General features: G+C 41.2%; 1 protein-coding gene across 1 annotated transcript; it reads left to right on the top strand.

Moving 5' to 3' along the window:
- The first annotated feature begins 6,533 nt into the window (after positions 1–6,533).
- On the top strand, positions 6,534–20,287 carry psmd3 (proteasome 26S subunit, non-ATPase 3). The gene is made up of 12 exons (XM_080043195.1): positions 6,534–6,831; positions 9,239–9,429; positions 9,844–9,984; positions 11,000–11,136; positions 13,637–13,827; positions 14,330–14,433; positions 15,125–15,239; positions 15,692–15,811; positions 16,175–16,278; positions 17,942–18,097; positions 19,338–19,388; positions 20,023–20,287. Exons 1-12 carry the CDS (start codon positions 6,654–6,656, stop codon positions 20,098–20,100), a joined length of 1,566 nt encoding a protein of 521 aa, XP_079899321.1. The 5' UTR covers positions 6,534–6,653; the 3' UTR covers positions 20,101–20,287.
- The last annotated feature ends 304 nt before the right edge of the window (positions 20,288–20,591 follow it).

Genomic DNA, 20,591 nt, shown 5'->3' with positions numbered 1-20,591 from the left:
TCAGGCATATCTCAGCAATACAGATAATTTGTTTTCTTTTATTTATTTATTTTTGTGAAAACATAATTTTTGTTTATTGTATTTCCATGCTTTTCATTTTGTTTTGTATGTTTGATATGTCTGAAATAAATTGAATCGAATCGAATCGAATGGGATACAATGAGGAGTTAGGGGATTTCATATTGCCTGCTGGCTGCTGTATTAGCATGTATTTGGTTTACACACAATATTTTACTTTCAAATAATGAACGAAACATTAAGTTTTTATATAAGTTGCTTCAATACAGTGAATTTAAAAACGTAGAAGTCTGAACTTGTGTTAAAGGCCAACGCAACAGAAGTGAAGTTTAAGGCCTTTATTAAATGATCATTTTATATACTAAATGATTACAATAAGGTATAAAGGCCTTAGCGGTTTTTCGTGCAATTAATTTTCCCTTAATAATAATGATCAAACGTATATCGGCTAGAGTCAATGTCTTGTGTACCCCTTAAGCTGGTTGCCATGCCAACAGTACCCCCAGACACATGTGGGATGTTTCTCCTAAATTTGTACTTACAGTTCGTTTATATTAAACCATTTGTAATTGTATCTAATAATCCAACTGCTCATTAATGTAAATCATTTGCACAACTCTCCCTTAATATAACGTCATTTACACTTGACAATGACAAAATGAGTCTTAGGCCTATACTAAATGAATGGAATACGTTTCATATTGCCTGCTGGCTGCTGTATTAGCATATATTTGGTTTAGACACAATATTTTACTTTCAAATAATGAACGAAACATTACGGTTTTATATTTGATATAAATACAGATAATTTGTTTTCTTTTCTTTTTTCTTTTTTTGTTGAAAACATAATTTTTGTTTATTGTATTTCCATGCTTTTCATTTTGTTTTGTATGTTTGATATGTCTGAAATAAATTGAATCAAATCAAATCAAATCAAATCAAATATGTTTTTATATAAGTTGCTTCAATACAGTGAATTTAAAAACGTAGAAGTCTCAACTTGTGTTAAAGGCAGAAGAAGTGAAGTTTAAGGCCTAAATGATAGTATTTTTATTTTTTATTTATTTTTTTATTCTTTATCATAAAGAAAAACATTTACACAATTCAAAAAGGCGAATCACATTCGTATTCATACACAAACAAACCGAGCGAGATCAACACACTTTACATAAAAGAAAATAGCTAAACTAAACTAAACATCAACACAAGTGATCAATCAGGAATCAGGGCACACAAATATTCACTAAAAAGTTGGGCTCCTTTCATTTTACACAGTTTAATAGTTTTTTCCTAAACGATAGTATTAATGTAGCCTATACTCACGTTGCAGCAGTAGATGGTGAGCCAGTTAGTAATGCATCTTGTTCAGCACTTTGGTCAACTGGTGTTGTTCACTGCATTTTAACCTGCAATTTTCATTTTATTTGCTTCTTTTATTGGCTTTTAAATGTTTTTAAATCGAGTTTTCATTTTTTGTTATTTGCTTCTTTTATTCGCTTTTAAATGTTTTATAATGTGTTTTATGTATTCTAATCTTGCCCCTGTAAAGCACTTTGAGTGGCCTTGTGTCTGAACTGTGCTATAGGAATAAACTTGCCTTGCCTTGCCTTTAAATGTGCTATAGAATACATTTGACTTTCACTTTGACTGGTGTATTTCACATTCACAATTACATTATATATATATATATATATAAATAGATATATTTACTCACGTAGTAGTTAGTGGGTATAGGCCTTAATCCGTCTGGAACCTGTGAATAACCGGGAGTGAATCCAATAGTTATTTTTCAGCTCAGAAACCAAAACTATTCAAAACTTCCTTAGAGAGATTAAGATAACCCTTCTTTCTTTTCCTCTTCATGTTGTTATTAAATGTCCCGTTCGCCCTCGCGCTGCCGTGAGAGCCCGTGACGTCACAGAGCTCGTGCGCTATCAGCACAGAGCAGACGGTAAGCCCCCGCCCCCCTCACACCCCAGATAGCAGGGCGACATTGATTCAATGTTGAAATTCCATCTGTTTCATCAGAATGGTCAGGGTTGAAATGTCAATGATAAAAGAGACATGAATTCAATGTTGAATTACCACCAGAGCCAGATCATTGTTATGATTGAAGTCTCAATGTTAAATCGATCATACTACTACAAAAACCAGATCAAAGGAACATTCCATTATATAGCATTCTATGTCCTCTGATGATCATAGTACAATCATTTTTCAATATTGATCATCATCTGAAATACCCGTCTAAAATTCAAAAAATGCCCCCTCGAAAACCTGACCAATCAGAAGAGATAATTATTTTTCAAGCGTTCTGCTGAATTAAAGACAAAGGCCATTTCTAACTGATACTGACCATGGACACTGACGGATACTGAAAACTCAACAGCAAGTAAGTCTATTATGTGTATTTCATTTTTAAAGGTGCAGTGTGTAATATGACATCATCAAGAAAGTTCTACAAAGTTCTAGAATGCAACACTCCCTGGGTAACCCCAACCCTTTAGAATAATAACAGAAGCTACAGTGGCCTTCAAGGACAAGAACAATTCTAAATTTTAAACAATGCACCTGATGACATTCCAGCTATGACACTTTCAAGATGGCGGCACTAGGCCTTGGTCCAAAATATGCAGAAATATGGACATATATGAGACCCTTTCTAAGGGAAAAAATAATAATTCAAAAAAAGATTTTCAGCTATTATGCACTAAATTAAACGTACTTATGGATATTATAATTACTTTCCACAAAATCTGCTAGGAAATAAAACCCAAAATTCTACACACTGCAGGTTTAAAGTAGACTCTTATTTGCCTTACTGTCTAACAGGTCTGTGTTGTTTCTTCTTCTCGTAAATATAAAAATGTCCCCCGTGTACTCTGAAGCCCTTAGTAGGCCTACTGTGAATAGCTAGCCTACCATGCACAACACTAAAAGTAACATTATTTACAAGCTTATCTTGGAACACGGGGTCTTAGACATTATTTAAAAATATATATTTTTTATTTTTTTGTGTGCGGTTTGCAATGAATCGTGCTTAGAGTTTCGAGTTTTGGAGGATCCGTAATGGCCGGGTTGGATCACATCATCACAATAGTTGCTGCGCTTTGCACTTTCAACTGCCAGAGAGTTCCATCAAGAGCAGCTGGTGCTTTTCTGAAAGCTCTGTGACTTCAATAAAAGGTAGGACTAAACAAATAAAGTGTGTTGTTTTTTGGGGGGAAGATGAGACATTATAGTCTGTGTTTTTATTCAAATAAACCTACATTTTTGTTTCAACAACAGAAGGTCCTGAGCAGTGATGAGCTGGATAATCTGGACTATACTCTACTACTCCATGAATGAGACCTGGGCTGACCAGTGTGAGTCTCTAGTGTTATCAGCATCTACAAGCCTCTGCTATGCCTGTACGTGTATTAACAAAGGTTCTATCCTTGTCCACAGCCTGTGTTGGACTGCACTTTAGGGGTTTCATTTTGCTGTTGCTGCTGAACGTGGAGAGGAACTTTGGCATGCCACTAAATACGCCCTACTCCGTCCCAGTGCCTGTGGACATCCCAGTGTTCACAGGGATATGACCTGCTTAAAGTGGTGAGATATAGGCCTATTACATTACATTATCTGAAATTACCATTATTCCTTACAAAAAATACCTATGATTCTATATCTATTATAGTGGATATAGTGATGTGAAGACATGGCGTTGTATGGTAGGTTGTTACAATAAAGTTGCAGTTCAGAAATCCTACTTGTTACTTGCCAACAATTTAAGCTCTACCCGGAGCTAATTTTTTTATTTTTATTTATTTATTTATTTATTTTATTAACCTTTATTTTTCCAGGAATATACTCATTGAGATTCAAAATCTCTTTTTCAAGAGAGTCCTGGCCAAGAAGGAGAAGCATAAAAACATAAAAGATTCACATTAAAAAACAAAATTTCACACTTAAAACAAGACACAAAACACAATAAAAAGTAAATAAAAATAAAATAAAAAGTCACAAAGCATCAATCTCATTGGCAGTAAGTCAGTGTTCAGTAACCGGGCATGTACAGTTTGCGGTTAAATAGTCCTTAATCCTGCTTTTGTAATTGTTCATGGTGATAAAGGATTCAAGTTTAAGGTGTTCCTGTAGCTTACACCATGATGAGGGGGCAAAAGATTTAAAGGCACTTTCACCAAACGCAGTGCGAGTCCGAGGAACGTTATACATAATCAAACTGCTAGACCGAGTGATACAAACCGTGCCCCGAGTGTCCCGTCCCCCAAACACCACACTGTCTTGTGCCGTTCTGTCTGTCTTGCTTGTACCGACCTATGTTATTTCAATTCTAATTCTTGTTTCATTCTTTTTTAAGTGCCTTGCAACAAGAGCATAAAGCAGAACACAACAAAACTACTGACTACATCATATCCAGCTGAGTGAAGTGGCTCGACAACGTGCCCTGACGGCTGGGAGGAATTGGTTGTGGTGGATGTGAGATTAAATGATGAAATAAAATGTAATCACATCTGAATGATGTTTGTTTGTTTTTTTTACTTTAAATTCAAGATATTTGATTCAAAACTATGTAAATATGTACGAGTTAATACCTACGTAAAGCAGGATTGAGTTAATATTTCTTCAATGGTTAATCGATGATTGAATTTAACTTGAACCAACATTGGTTTTACATCTATTTTGATGTTATTTCAATCATTGAAACAATGTTATTTCAGGGTGCAAGCCTGGTCATGAATCAACCAAAACCATCAGAAAACAACATTGTTTCAATGTTAATTAGATCAACGCATTAACCTTGATTCAATGTTGAATCAATGTTTGTCTGCTGTCTGGGACCTGTCTGTCACCTGCCTGATAAACACACACAGGTTGCGTTCCGAATCGCATACTCTTTCTTTTTTCTATTCTACATACTACATCCGACGATAAAAAGAATCTAGTTAGGATGCAGTATGCATACTATTGGGACATACTTTACTCTCTTATTTCATCATAACATTCCAATTGAGGGGTGACCCTCATTTTCAATGACGTCGAGTCATTACATACTATATACATACATACTATATAGTAGAAAGTATGCGATTCGGAACGCAACCACAGACGGCAGACAGACACACGGACGGCAGACAGACAGACAGACAGACAGACACACACACACACACACACACACACACACACACACACACACACACACACACACACACACACACACACACACACACACACACACACAGACAGATAGACACACACACACACACACACACACACACACACACACACACACACACACACACACACAGAGACAGATAGACACACAGACAGACGGCAGACAGACAGATAGACACACACACACGGACGGCAGACACACACACACGGACGACACACACACACACACACACGCACAGACGGCAGACAGAGAGATAGACACACACGCACACAAACAAACGTAAATGTGAAGTAATCTGGTAAGACTGCTTTTAGCCACAGTGCCCCTGACTCCTGGAACATCCTACAACATCAAATTAAAATAAATACACTCATAACTGTTAACCAATTTAAAGTTATTATTTTGAATCAGCCCCACTCCACTTGTAACTGTTTTAATCAGGCTATTGTTCTGCTTCATTCAATTGATCTGAATGTTTTAATTGTTGGTGTCTCTTTGTAAGCTTGTTGTGTATTCTCATTGTATATTGTGTATCTGTCTCGACGTCATTGTAAAAGAGGGTCATCACCCCTCAATTGATCTTTCGAGAATAAATAAAGGAAATTAAATGAAATGAGTAATCCATTTGGTCTGCAGTGCATGGATCATCCGGCAGGGGGCAGCATACGTGTCAGATTGGATACAACTGTTTTTTTTCCAGTAAAATATTGAACATGTTGATGACGTGAATTGGTCGTCAAATCTCTTCATGATCAATCAAAAAGCAGATCAATGCATAAGCGCCTTCACTCCATTTCCTGGATTCCGGTTTTACACCAATTTGTGCCTTTTCTGCATCAATTTATGGCGGAAATGTCTTCATTTATTTATTTAATCTGTGTTCAAGAAAGCTGCTGTAACGGAAGGAGCTCGTTAAGTCCACTTTAGAGGTCTCAGAGATTGTTTTATAAATATATAACTCCAGTTCAGAAGGATATAAATGTAATATTGAAGAAAAAAATCACGTGTTTTTTAATTACAAATATTAAAAAAATATATAGTATTTACATATCAATCAAAATGAGTGTGCTAGGTTCTCCTTATTTTATATTTATATTTATTAATTGTGCTGCTTAGATTAATCATATTCAGTTATTAAAATGTTCCGTATTTTAAAAACCTTTATTATACTATCTATGTTAAAAACGTTGAATAAAAAAACCCAAACAGTTTTTCCAGGCGCAGTGAATGGATCCATGAGTGATCGATTCGCTGCGTCATTGGTCTATGGCGCCGATCCACGTTCTGCGATCATCTTGTACGGTCTGAAAATCTCCCACAATCCCCCGCGCTCCAAAATACTTGCCAGTCATCGTCGGAACGAACCAACTGACTGAAAGCACCGCATTCATAGACAAACTCTTCCAAAAAAACGCCAAATTCACCGGTGTAATCTGCTTTATTTCCCCCGATAATCATGAAGGAGACAGCGGCCAAGCGACGCGACAAGGCGGGGGGTAAGGACAAGGACTCCAAGGCCGAGAAAACTAAAGATGCGAAAGAACCAGGCCCCGACCCTCAGGACGTGGAGATGCCCGAGGAAGAGACGACAACTGCGGCCAAGCCTAAAGAGCTGGACAGCCTCACCCTGGACGGTTAGACTGGAGGATTTTACATCGTTATACTGCCGTTAAAACTGTTTAATACTCGTCTAAAACTATCCAAGCCTTTTTGATAAACCGCTGGACTCTGAGACGAAGGGGTTGACACAAATATACCGCGTTAAAACTATATATTTCTGCTCCAAAATGACATGATACTGATAAAAGACTTCAAATACTGCTGTTAAATTACACAATGTAGCGACGGTTGATTTCCCACAATACCCTACGCTGGGCTAAATGTTTTGTTGTGTTGTTGTGACCGCGAGTGTGGCTGACTGGTGAATTATTAGTGAGTTTACTATGTAGCTCGTCTTCAATTAACTATGGCTGTCATTCCTTGCCACTTGTTTCAATAATATTTCTTAAATTCTTCATTATATTTCTGATAAATCTCCTTAATATGGCTGTTTGTTTATATGGCTGGAGTCAGCGATTCTGGAGAACACTTGTTGTCTAAATCAGTGAATATCTCCTCATGATCCGCTACCTGTCTGTACTGTGTGTCTGTACAGCCTAGGCTCTGTAAACTGGATTGTAAACAAAGGGCCCACCATAGCTAGCATGCCAGTTTACAGAGCCTAGGCTGTGTATCAATACTGGATTTTTATTCAGCGCACACACAGTACAGACAGGTAGTGGATCATGAGGAGATATTCACACAGTACAGACAGGTAGTGGATCATGAGGAGATATTCACACAGTACAGACAGGTAGTGGATCATGAGGAGATATTCACTGATTTTGACAAAGCGTTCTCCAGAATCACTGACTCTTCTTTTAATATGTCTATTAAATGTCATAATATTGATTTGTACATTTTCCCTCTTCAAGTAACGGGACATCACATTTTGTCAAAGTAGCTCAGAGGAACTTTTTAAATATTTCTGAAACAGTCTCATTTTTACTCTGAAGATCATAAATTACATGTAACAGCAAAACGAGACCATCAGTGCAAAGAATGCATTCCCCTCTCTGACCCATTTCATATCTGTCACTCCAAACTGTCTAAGAAAGCGTTCAAACCGCCAAAAAATAATCTTGATGCCTTTGTCGTGGGTGTACGCTCACCCAGGAACAACAGCTGGCGTGGTAATAAAAAAACACTACCGCTTTTGTCGCTTATAGCCACTTTAAACTACACAATATTGCTTTAAAATGACTTAATATTGCTGTTAAATCCTCCTCTCTCTCCCCAGAAACTTTAAACTACACAATACTGCTTTAAAATGACTTGATATAGCTGTTAAACCCTCCTCTGTCTTGACTCTCTCCCCAGACATTCGCGAGCATGTGAAGCAGATAAAGAAGGCAGTGTCGGAAAAACGGAATTTGAGAAAAAATCAAACGGATTTCATAGGGCCCCTACATAATACTGCTGTAAAGAAAAGACACAATTCTGCTTTATAAATCCTCAATATTGCTGTTAAATCCTCCTCTCTCTCCCCAGACATTCGTTTTATTACTATTAAAAACTTAAAACTACACAATACTGCTTTGAAATTACTTAATATTGCTGTTAAATCCTCCTCTCTCTCCCCAGACATTCGTGAGCATGTGAAGCAGATAGAGAAGACTGTTTTTATATTGTCATGGGTATACGCTCACCCAGGAACAACAGCTGGCGTAGTAAAACAAAAATCACTACCGCTTTTGTCGCTTATAGCCACTTTAAACTACACAATACTGCTTTAAAATGACTTAAAGCCCTACTTCTCTTGTGGAAATATGAAGGTGTATTGAACTCTGAGATCCTATGTAGTATAAGTTTGCAAAAAAAATTACTTTAAACTACACAATACTGCTTTAAAATGACTTGATATAGCTGTTAAACCCTCCTCTGTCTTGACTCTTTCCCCAGACATTCGCGAGCATGTGAAGCAGATAGAGAAGGCAGTGTCGGAAAAACGGAATTTGAGAAAAAATCAAACGGATTTCATAGGGCCCCTACATAATACTGCTGTAAAGAAAAGACACAATTCTGCTTTATAAATCCTCAATATTGCTGTTAAATCCTCCTCTCTCTCCCCATACAATCGTTTTATTACTATTAGAAACTTAAAACTACACAATATTGCTTTAAAATGACTTGATATAGCTGTTAAACCCTCCTCTGTCTTTCCCCAGTCATTCGTGAGCATGTGAAGCAGATAGAGAAGACTGTTTTTATATTGTCATGGGTATACGCTCACCCAGGAACAACAGGTGGCGTAGTAAAACAAAAATCACTACCGCCTTTGTCGCTTATAGCCACTTTAAACTACACAATATTGCTTCAAAAAGACTTAATATTGCTGTTAAATCCTCCTCTCTCTCCCCAGAAACTTTAAACTACACAATATTGCTTTAAAATGACTTGATATAGCTGTTAAACCCTCCTCTGTCTTGACTCTTTCCCCAGACATTCGTGAGCATGTGAAGCAGATAGAGAAGGCGGTGTCGGGGAAGGAGCCGCGCTTTGTGCTGCGTGCGCTCAGAGCGTTACCTTCAACCAGCCGACGTCTCAACACCAACGTGCTGAACAAAGCCATCCAGGGATTCTTCACCAACAACGCCACCACCAGGGACTTTCTGCTGGGCTTCCTGGAAGAGGTGGGGTTGGTCTGTCTGTCTGTCTGTCTGTCTGTCAGTCTGTCTGTGTGTCTCGCTCTGTCTGTCTCTCTCTTTATCTATATCTGTCTGTCTGTCTCTCTGTCTGTCTCTCTGTCTGTCTGTCTGTCTCTCTCTCTGTATGTCTGTCTGTCTGTCTGTGTCTGTCTGTCTGTCTGTCTGTCTGTCTGTCTGTCTGTCTCTCTCTCTCTGTCTGTCTGTCTCTGTCTTTCTCTCGCATTACAGATATTACAAATAATAACAAAACAGAACCTCTTGTTTATTTAACTTTAACTCTGTGTGTGTGTGTGTGTGTCTGTCTGTCTGTCTGTCTGTGTGTCTGTCTGTCTGTCTGTCTGTCTGTCTGTCTGTCTGTCTGTCTGTCTGTCTGTCTGTCTGTCTGTCTGTCTCTTTCAGCCCATGGAGATGGCAGATGGAGACGTGCAGTTCCGCCCTCGTACCGGTAAAGCTGCGGCCACTCCGCTGCTGCCCGAGGTCGAGGCTTATCTCCAGCTGCTACTGGTGGTCCACCTCACCAACAACAAGAGATACACAGAGGTACGGCTGTCTGTCTCTCTCTCTCTCTGCCTCAGTCTCTGTCTGTCTGTCTGTCTATCCTTCTAACTATGTAATGTGTGGAGTTAGTTTCATGATAGTAAAGTATCTATCTATCTATCTATCTATCTATCTATCTATCTATCTATCTATCTATCTATCTATCTATCCCTCTCTCTCTCTCTCTCTATCTATCTATCTATCTATCTATCTATCTATCTATCTATCTATCTATCTATCTATCTATCTATCTATCTATCTATCTATCTATCTATCTATCTATCTATCTATCTATCTATCTATCTATCTATCTATCTATCTATCTATCTATCTATCTATCTATCTATCTATCTATCTATCTATCTATCTATCTAATGCGTGGAGTTAGTTTCATGATAGTAAAGCATCTGAAAAGAGTTATAGGCATATTCATCAATCCACATTAAAGATATTGTCTTTTAAGTTTGATAAACTTTACAGAGGTTCAGTTTAGATGAGGCTATGGGCTGTGCTCTGGTTCTTATGACACAATAAGGATTTTCAACCAATCACAGCAGTTCTCTCTCTGGAGGTTCTATAAAAACAATGACTGTTACCAATGTTCCCCTTTAAACCTGCAGTGTGTAGAATTGTGGGTTTTATTTCCTAGCAGACTTGGTAGAAAATAATTATAATATCCATAAGTACATTTAATTTAGTGCATAATAGCTGAATTTATTTTTAGAATTATTATTTTTTCCCTCAGAAAGGGTCTCATATATGTCCATATTTCTGCATATCTTGGACCAAGGCCTAGTGCCGCCATGTTGGAAGTGTCATAGTTGGAATGTCATCAGGAGCATTGTTTAAAATGTAGAATTGTTCTTGTCCTTGAAGGCCACTGTAGCTTCTGTTATTATTCTAAAGGGGTGGGGTTACCCAGGGAGCGTTGCATTCTAGAACTTTGTAGAACTTTCTTGATGATGTCATATTACACACTGCAGGTTTAAATAACATTGTTAATTCTTATTGTGTCCAGGCTCAGAAAGTGTCTGATGACTTGCTGCAGAAGATCGGATCTAAGAACAGACGCGCTCTGGACCTGGTGGCCGCGAAGTGTTACTACTACCACGCACGAGTCTACGAGTTCCTCCTGCAGTTTGACTCTATGCGCAGGTACACACACACACACACAGTAATGAACGCACACACACACACACACACACGCACGCACACACACACACACACACACACACACACACACACACACACACACACACACACACACACACACACACACACACACACACACACACACACACACACACACACACACACACACACACACACACACAGTAATGAACGCATGAACACACACACAGTAATGAACACGCACGCACGCACACAGACAGACGCACAGAGACACACACACACACACATTAATGTACACACACACACACACAGACACACTCACAGTAATGAACGCACACACACACACACATTAATGTACACGCACACACGGTAATACACACATACACACACACACACACACAGAGAAATGCACGTACCATCTTGAAATCTTATAAATGTATCTTTAGTCATTATACCGGGGGTCACTAACAGGCGGACCGCGGTCCGGGTCCGGACCCAGATGCCGTCCTATACGGACCCGGACCTGTAGTCAATAAATTATTTAAGTATTTAAAATTTTGACGGGGCGCTTCTATTTTGACCGGCGCAGCTTTTCTAGACTTTACGGTACTGGTTTCGCGAATCAGGAAATGCATTCGAGTTAAGCCATCCCGCCTCCTGCTACTCAGGCAGCCAATCGAATCTGTGCATTCCCGGCTCAGGCTGGCTCACAGACAAAGAGACAGTGAGCGATCATGCGAGAGATGACAGAGAGAAGTGCAAGAATTACGAGAATTTCAGCAAAATAAGTCAGATTAGAGTGAGAAAGACAGCGGGAGGAGAGTGAGAGACAGCTTTCTCTCTCGCTCGCCCGCTCGCTCACCGGCTCCGTGTGTCGCGAGCGAGTTAACGAGCGATCAACAGCTGAGTTGTTTCCCCTTTTGTAAGACTGGTGAAAACCGGTCAAGGTGCAATCATGTGGATTCTCTATTACCCCGATGTAGACCTATGTGTGAATGACACAGACATAAGATTGACATAATCACCAATCGCCAGCAGCACTGCATCTACTGCCCACAACAGCAACAGGAAAAACATTATTTTTTTGTATGTAGTTTCAATTATCTACATTATAAGTTTTACATATTCTTAGTAATGGCAGAATTTATAAATACAGGTTAATTTTTTAGCAAGATATTTGGCTAGTAGCCCCCACTAACATTAGCAAAAGCTAGTGGTCATCTGTCCCTCAGTCCAGTTGTTAAGCATCTGGCTGCTAGCAAGTTATGTTGTTTTGTTAATTTTTCTATTCATCTTAAATTAAATGTTGACCTTTTCTTTTATTCTTTTCCCCAGAATGCACCAGAATGCTCCGATTACATTCTAAAAACACAAAAAAAACTACTGGGGGGATACCCCCAGACCCCCCTACAGGGGTTTAGTTTCTGACATGTCACTTTTTCAGAGCTTTTCAAAATCGCAAAATAAAAATCCAGTATTAGACAAAGTGGGAAATTACTATGTTAAACAAACATAGTAGGTATAGTGAAGTTTAGAAATTATACATTGAAATATTTCTCAAATTGCATAATTAAGTTTTTTGCACCCCTTCTAATCTCAGATGCACCCAGAGTCATTATGTTCTGCAACACTGAAGTTGCTGCTATACTTTATTTAATTTTTCAAAAACAAATTATATATTTTATCTTTATTTTAAGATTATTATTATATTTATTTTCACCATTTTATTTTTAAATGCAGCCCTTCTTTTCTATGAAGAGATTAGTTTCAGTTGAGTCACTTAAATAATACATATATCTTCAGTATTATATATCTATAATTATTTAAAAGTGAGAATAAATATTGTTGAAATGTTTTTGAATTGTTCTTTCTATATTGATCTGACAGTCAGTTGTTAATTACATGCAGACGTTGATACAACTACTAGGCTACTTCACTATATATCACACTGAATCATAACGCAAGTTAGACATTATGATGTTCCGGACCTTTGCTTGAGGACATTTTCTCGAACTGGACCTATTTGAATTTTAGTTGAATACCCCTGCATTATACCCTCCCTAACCCCCCCTCTCTGTGTGTATGTGGTCCAGGTATTTCTTAATGTAGTTTTTAGTCCTTATAACCCCCCCTCTCTGTGTATGTGGTCCAGGTATTTCTAAAGGTAGTTTTTAGTCCTTATAACCCCCCCTCTCTGTGTGTATGGTGTCCAGGTATTTCTAAAGGTAGTTTTTAGTCCTTATAACCCCCCCCTCTCTGTGTGTGTGTGGTCCAGGTATTTCTAAAGGTAGTTTTTAGTCCTTATAACCCCCCCTCTCTGTGTGTATGGTGTCCAGGTATTTCTAAAGGTAGTTTTTAGTCCTTATAACCCCCCCCTCTCTGTGTGTATGGTGTCCAGGTATTTCTTAAGGTAGTTTTTAGTCCTTATAACCCCCCCTCTCTGTGTGTATGTGGTCCAGGTATGTCTAAAGGTAGTTTTTAGTCCTTATAACCCCCCCTCTCCCTCTCTGTGTGTTTGGTCCAGTTTCCTTCACACTCGCCTGCGCACTGCGACGCTGCGTCATGATGCGGATGGCCAGGCTGTGCTGCTGAACCTGCTGCTGAGAAACTACCTCCACTTCAACCTGTACGACCAGGCAGAGAAGCTGGTCTCCAAGAGCGTGTTCCCCGAGCTGGCTAACAACAACGAGTGGGCCAGATACCTCTACTACACAGGTACACACACACACAGACACACACACAGGTACACACACACACACACACACACAGGTCACACACACTGGTCACACACACACACTGGTCAGACACACACACACACACACACACACACACACACACACACACACACACACACACACACACACACACTGGTCACACACACACTCAGACCTTGAAGATACTGGTCACTAGGGCTGGCCCGAATTATTCGAATATCCGAGTATTCGTTTGTTAAATTAGTATTCGGAGCTCAATTCAGTATTCGGGATATTATTATTTTCAAAAAACTTTTTTTTACATTTTTTTTTGCAAAGGTCATGGTCCTCATGGAGCTGCATGTGAATAGTGAAAATCACTAGTGGTGATTTACTGGGAACTATGTGTGAAAAAGGATTCAGAGAACCTAGTGTTTACGTGTGTGTGTGTCTCTCTGTCTCTCTCTCTCTCTCCTGTCTGTCTGTCTACCTGTGTGTCTCTCTGCCTGTCTGTCTGTCTGCAGGTCGTATCAAGGCGATCCAGTTGGAGTACTCTGAGGCCCGCAGGACTCTGACCAACGCTCTGAGGAAAGCTCCTCAACACACTGCAGTGGGCTTCAAACAGACCGTCAGTACCACACACACATTACACTGCTACACACACACACACACTCTGCTACACACACACACACACACTCTGCTACACACACACACTGCTACACACACACACACACACACTGCTACACACACACACACACCACCAGTTGCCTTCAAAAAAGCATTACATTTAATTTTCTCTACATAAGGCCTTACAAGTATTGAATTTTGCTGCAAAAAATATTGTACTTCACTTACAAAGGTCTTTACATTTTGGATTGCCCTTTTAAAGACTTGGAGAGGCTCGGTGTGTGACAAATAGGCACTTCTGGATTTTGATGTGAAGAGTATACACTTCACAAAGCTATCGTTACAGTATATCAATGTGATCAAATGATAGTGAGTTTCTTAAAATTAATTATATACACACACACACACGTTAACACACACACACACACACACTGCTACACTCTCTCACACACACACACACACACACACACACACTGCTACACTCACACACACACACACACAGAAACACACACACACACACACACACACACACACACACACACACACACACACACACACACACACACACACACACACACACACACACACACACACACACACACACACACACACACACACACACACACACACACACACACACACACACACACACACACACACACACGTTAACACTCTAATGTTGTTGTGTCCAGGTGCACAAGCTGCTGATCGTGGTGGAGTTGTTGTTGGGAGAGATTCCAGACAGACTCCAGTTCAGACAGCCGTCACTCAAGAGATCTCTGATGCCTTACTTCCTGCTTACCCAGGGTCAGTGGTTACTCACTCACTCACTCACTCACTCACTCACTCACTCACTCACTCACTCACTCACTCACTCACTCACTCACTCACTCACTCACTCACTCACTCACTCACTCACTCACGCACTCACTCACTCACTCACTCACTATTTAGTATTATTTTTTCAATCTGAATATTAACATTATTTCTGTGTGTTTCTCTGTCTCTCTCTCTCTCGATCTCTCTCTCTGTCTTTGTCTCTCTTTTTCTCTGTGTATGTGTGTGTGTCTCTGTCTCTCTCTCTCCCTCTGTGTGTGTGTCTGTCGCTCTCTCTCCCTTCTTGTGTGTTTGTGTCTGTCTCTCTCTCCCTCCCTCCCTCCCTCTGTCTCTCTCTCCCTCCCCCCCTCCTGTCTGTCTGTCTGTCTGTCTGTCTGTCTGTCTGTCTGTCTGTCTGTCTGTGTGTCTGTCTCTCTCTCTAGCTGTGCGTACTGGTAACCTGTCTAAGTTCAACCAGGCTTTGGAGCAGTTTAATGAGAAGTTCCAGACTGACGGGACCTACACACTGATCATCCGGCTCAGACACAACGTCATCAAGACCGGTGAGCCAATCACACGCCTCGCTCACTGTGACATCACATGTTGCCGTGTGTCAATCAAACCTTTATTATTACCTTAATTTAACCAGGCGGGTCATTAACAACAAATAGTGTGACATGGTTGATATGTGACCAATATTAATATGGTGTGTGTGTGTGTGTGTGTGTGTCTCTCTCTCTGTGTGTGTGTGTGTCTCTGTCTGTCTGTCTGTGTGTGTGTGTGTCTCTCTCGCTCTCTATCTCTCACTTTCTATGTGCGTGTGTCTGTCTGTCTGTCTGTCTGTCTGTCTGTCTGTCTGTCTGTCTGTCTGTCTGTCTGTCTCTCTCTCTCTCCCTCCCTCTCTGTCTGTCTCTCTGTGTGTGCAGGTGTGCGTATGATCAGTCTGTCCTACTCTCGCATCTCATTGGCTGATATCGCTCAGAAGCTGCAGCTGGACAGCCCAGAGGACGCAGAGTTCATCGTGGCAAAGGTAACACACACACGCACACACACACACACACAGAGAGAGACACAGACACACACACACACACGCACACACACATACACAGAGAGAGAGAGAGAGAGAGAGAGAGAGAGACACACACACACACACATACAGAGAGAGAGAGAGAGACACACACACGCATACAGAGAGAGAGAGAGAGAGAGAGACACACACGCACACATAGAGACATTCAGAGAGACAGACACAGAGAGAGACATTCAGACAGACAGACAGACAGACACACACAGACAGAGGGAGAGACACACACTCACACACACGCACACGTTCAAACACAAAGTGTGACTGTGACTAGGTCTTAAAGTTAAAGGTGCAGTCAGTGATTCTGGAGAGTACAGACAGGTAGTGGATCATGAGGAGATATTCACACAGTACAGACAGGTAGTGGATCATGAGGAGATATTCACACAGTACAGACAGGTAGTGGATCATGAGGAGATATTCACACAGTACAGACAGGTAGTGGATCATGAGGAGATATTCACACAGTACAGACAGGTAGTGGATCATGAGGAGATATTCACACAGTACAGACAGGTAGCGGATCATGAGGAGATATTCACACAGTACAGACAGGTAGTGGATCATGAGGAGATATTCACACAGTACAGACAGGTAGTGGATCATGAGGAGATATTCACTCAGTACAGACAGGTAGTGGATCATGAGGAGATATTCACTCAGTACAGACAGGTAGTGGATCATGAGGAGATATTCACACAGTACAGACAGGTAGCGGATCATGAGGAGATATTCACACAGTACAGACAGGTAGTGGATCATGAGGAGATATTCACACAGTACAGACAGGTAGTGGATCATGAGGAGATATTCACACAGTACAGACAGGTAGTGGATCATGAGGAGATATTCACTCAGTACAGACAGGTAGTGGATCATGAGGAGATATTCACACAGTACAGACAGGTAGTGGATCATGAGGAGATATTCACACAGTACAGACAGGTAGTGGATCATGAGGAGATATTCACACAGTACAGACAGGTAGTGGATCATGAGGAGATATTCACTGATTTAGACAAAGTGATTATGTCAACAAGCGTTCTCCAGAATCACTGACTGCACCTTTAAATTATAATTGAATAACTTCTGTATTGTTATCTGTTGTATTACATTAAGTTGATTGTGTTTGTATGTCGTGGGCTACTCACAGGAATGATTGAGTTATGCATCTTACAACGTTACAAAGTAATTTATTAGTTAAATTATCTGTTTGCAATAATAGTCAATAAAGCTCATTGTATTCAATGTAATTTATTAGTAAAACAAAAAGTGAAACTGTAGCGAAACCCCTGATGTGACCTCTCTCTCTCTCTCTCTCTCTGTATGTGTTCTTGTGTGTGTATGTTTCTCTCTCTGTGTGTGTGTGTCTCTCTCCCTCTCCCTCCCCCTCTCTCTCTCCCTCCCTCCCCCTCTCTCTGTCTCTCTCCCTCCCTCTCTCTCTCTCTCTCCCTCCCTCTCTCTCTCTCTCTCTCTCTCTCTCTCTCCCTCCCTCCCTCCCTCTCTCTCTCTCTCTCCCTCCCTCCCTCCCCCTCCCCCTCTCTCTGTCTCTCTCCCCCCCTCCCTCCCTCCCTCTCTCTCTCTCTCCCTCCCCCCCCCCCTCCTTCAGGCTATCCGTGACGGTGTGATCGAGGCGAGCATCAACCATGAGAAAGGTTTCGTCCAATCCAAAGAGACCATGGACATCTACACCACCAGAGAGCCTCAGCTGGCCTTCCATCAGAGGATCTCCTTCTGCCTCGACATACACAACATGTCTGTCAAGGTGAGAGACAGACAGGCAGACAGACAGGCAGAGAGAGAGACAGGCAGACAGACAGGCAGAGAGAGAGAGACAGGCAGGCAGACATACACAACATGTCTGTCAAGGTAAGAGAGACAGGCAGACAGACAGAGAGCCTCAGCTGGCCTTCCACCAGAGGATCTCCTTCTGCCTCGACATACACAACATGTCTGTCAAGGTGAGAGACAGACAGGCAGACAGATAGACAGACAGACAGGCAGACAGACAGGCAGAGAGAGAGAGACAGGCAGGCAGACATACACAACATGTCTGTCAAGGTAAGAGAGACAGGCAGACAGACAGACAGACATACACAACATGTCTGTCAAGGTAAGAGAGACAGGCAGACAGACAGACAGACATACACAACATGTCTGTCAAGGTGAGAGAGACAGGCAGACAGGCAGACAGACAGGCAGAGAGAGAGACAGGCAGGCAGGCAGACATACACAACATGTCTGTCAAGGTAAGAGAGACAGACAGTTAGGCAGACATACACAACATGTCTGTCAAGGTAAGAGAGACAGGCAGGCAGGCAGACATACACAACATGTCTGTCAAGGTAAGAGAGACAGACAGTTAGGCAGACATACACAACATGTCTGTCAAGGTAAGACAGGCAGACAGACAGACAGTTAGGCAGACAGACAGACTCACTCAGTGCGTTTCCATGGCACAACTAGATTGGATTAAGACATATACCGAACTAGACACTCGAACGGACCGTGTCACTTGTCTGAGTATACATGGCCTTTCAGAGAATCGGATAAATGTCCGATGCATGGCTGTCTCCACTATGCTAGGTGGCGCTGTAGCCCTTTCAACAAGTGGTTATAGAGCCACGTCTGGTTCCCTTACGGCAACAACACTAGTATTTATTACGTTGTCTCCTTCCACTTCCTTGTGAAATCCTCCGCAGGGATTCACAAGCAAGCGCAGAAAGAGAACTCCGATATGCGATGTCCGATCCCTGTATACATGCAGAGAGAATGCCGACTATGAACGAGTTATCTAGGTGTTCTTATCCGACTTCGCTTGTCCGTTATTGTGCCGATTTGTGTGTGAAGTAGATCGGATAAAGGTGTTTACATGCAGTTTAAAAGTCCTGTTGAAGTCTTATTCCTTTATTTACCCGATTATGAGTCTGCATGTGAACGTGTGAAGTAGATCAGGGATTCTGGAGTAAGAGCAATAGAATGATGTTGTGTTCTGTGTCTTTCAGGCCATGAGGTTTCCCCCTAAAGCGTACAACAAGGACCTGGAATCAGCAGAGGTAGAATATACACTCACACACACTCACACACACACACACACTCACACTCACATGTTTCACACATGCTCACTCACTCACTCACTCACTCACTCACTCACTCACTCACTCACTCACTCACTCACTCACTCACTCACTCACTCACTCACTCACTCACTCACTCACTCACTCACTCACTCACTCACTCACTCACTCACTCACACATACTCTCTCACACACACAGTCAGGCACGCACACAAACACACACACTATCACTCACTCATACACACCAAACATATACTCAATCTCACACACACACACACACACACCAGAAACATACTCGCACTAACAAAAAATACACACTCACTCACTCACTCACTCACTCACTCACTCACTCACTCTCAAAGAGACACACATACTCTCACACACAAACACACATTCATGCAAAGACACTGAACATACTCACTCACTCAGACTATAACCCCACATAATCTAAAACTGTGTGTGTGTGTGTGTGTGTGTGTGTGTGTGTGTGTGTGTGTGTGTGTGTGTGTGTGTGTGTGTGTGTGTGTGTGTGTGTGTGTGTGTGTGTGCGTGTGTGTGTGTGTGTGCGTGTGCGTGTGCGTGTGCGTGTGCGTGTGTGTGTGTGTGTGTTCAGGAGCGGCGGGAGCGCGAGCAGCAAGATTTGGAATTCGCCAAAGAAATGGCTGAAGACGATGATGACAGTTTCCCATGAGCCTCTCTGTTGTAGTTTTCTGTGTATGTCGCAGGCGCACACACACACACACACACACACACACACACACACACACACACACACACACACAATCCCTTTCTCTCCTATAGAACTGCTGCAACATTTGAACTGTATGTCGTTGCCTCTCTCTCTCACTCATTAAAGTTGACTTTGGTTTTTGTTTAAATGCGTTTTGTGTGTTTTTGGGGTAATGTTGTTCGAAGTGATTTGCCAACTATACACTCACCCTGTGTTCCAGTCCCCAGACTTTCTGCTATTTAAGTTTGGTAGAAAAAAGATTTAGGATGTCCCGATTCTTGTGGTCAGATTTAGGATGGTTAGAAATACCCAGATGTCCTACTACATCCGGTAGTGATTTTTAGTGTTGAAACCAGCAGCTTTATGGAGGTTCTGACCCACAATCCACTGCAGCAGAAGTTACATCACATGGACTGAGCCTCCCAGTGAAAACAACCAGCGATGAGACGGAT

This window comes from Ammodytes marinus (genome assembly GCF_949987685.1).
Source record: "Ammodytes marinus genome assembly, chromosome: 16".
Taxonomy (NCBI): Eukaryota; Metazoa; Chordata; class Actinopteri; order Uranoscopiformes; family Ammodytidae; genus Ammodytes; species Ammodytes marinus.
Note: the sequence above shows the minus strand (reverse complement) of the source record. Positions and strands in the feature narration are given on the sequence as shown.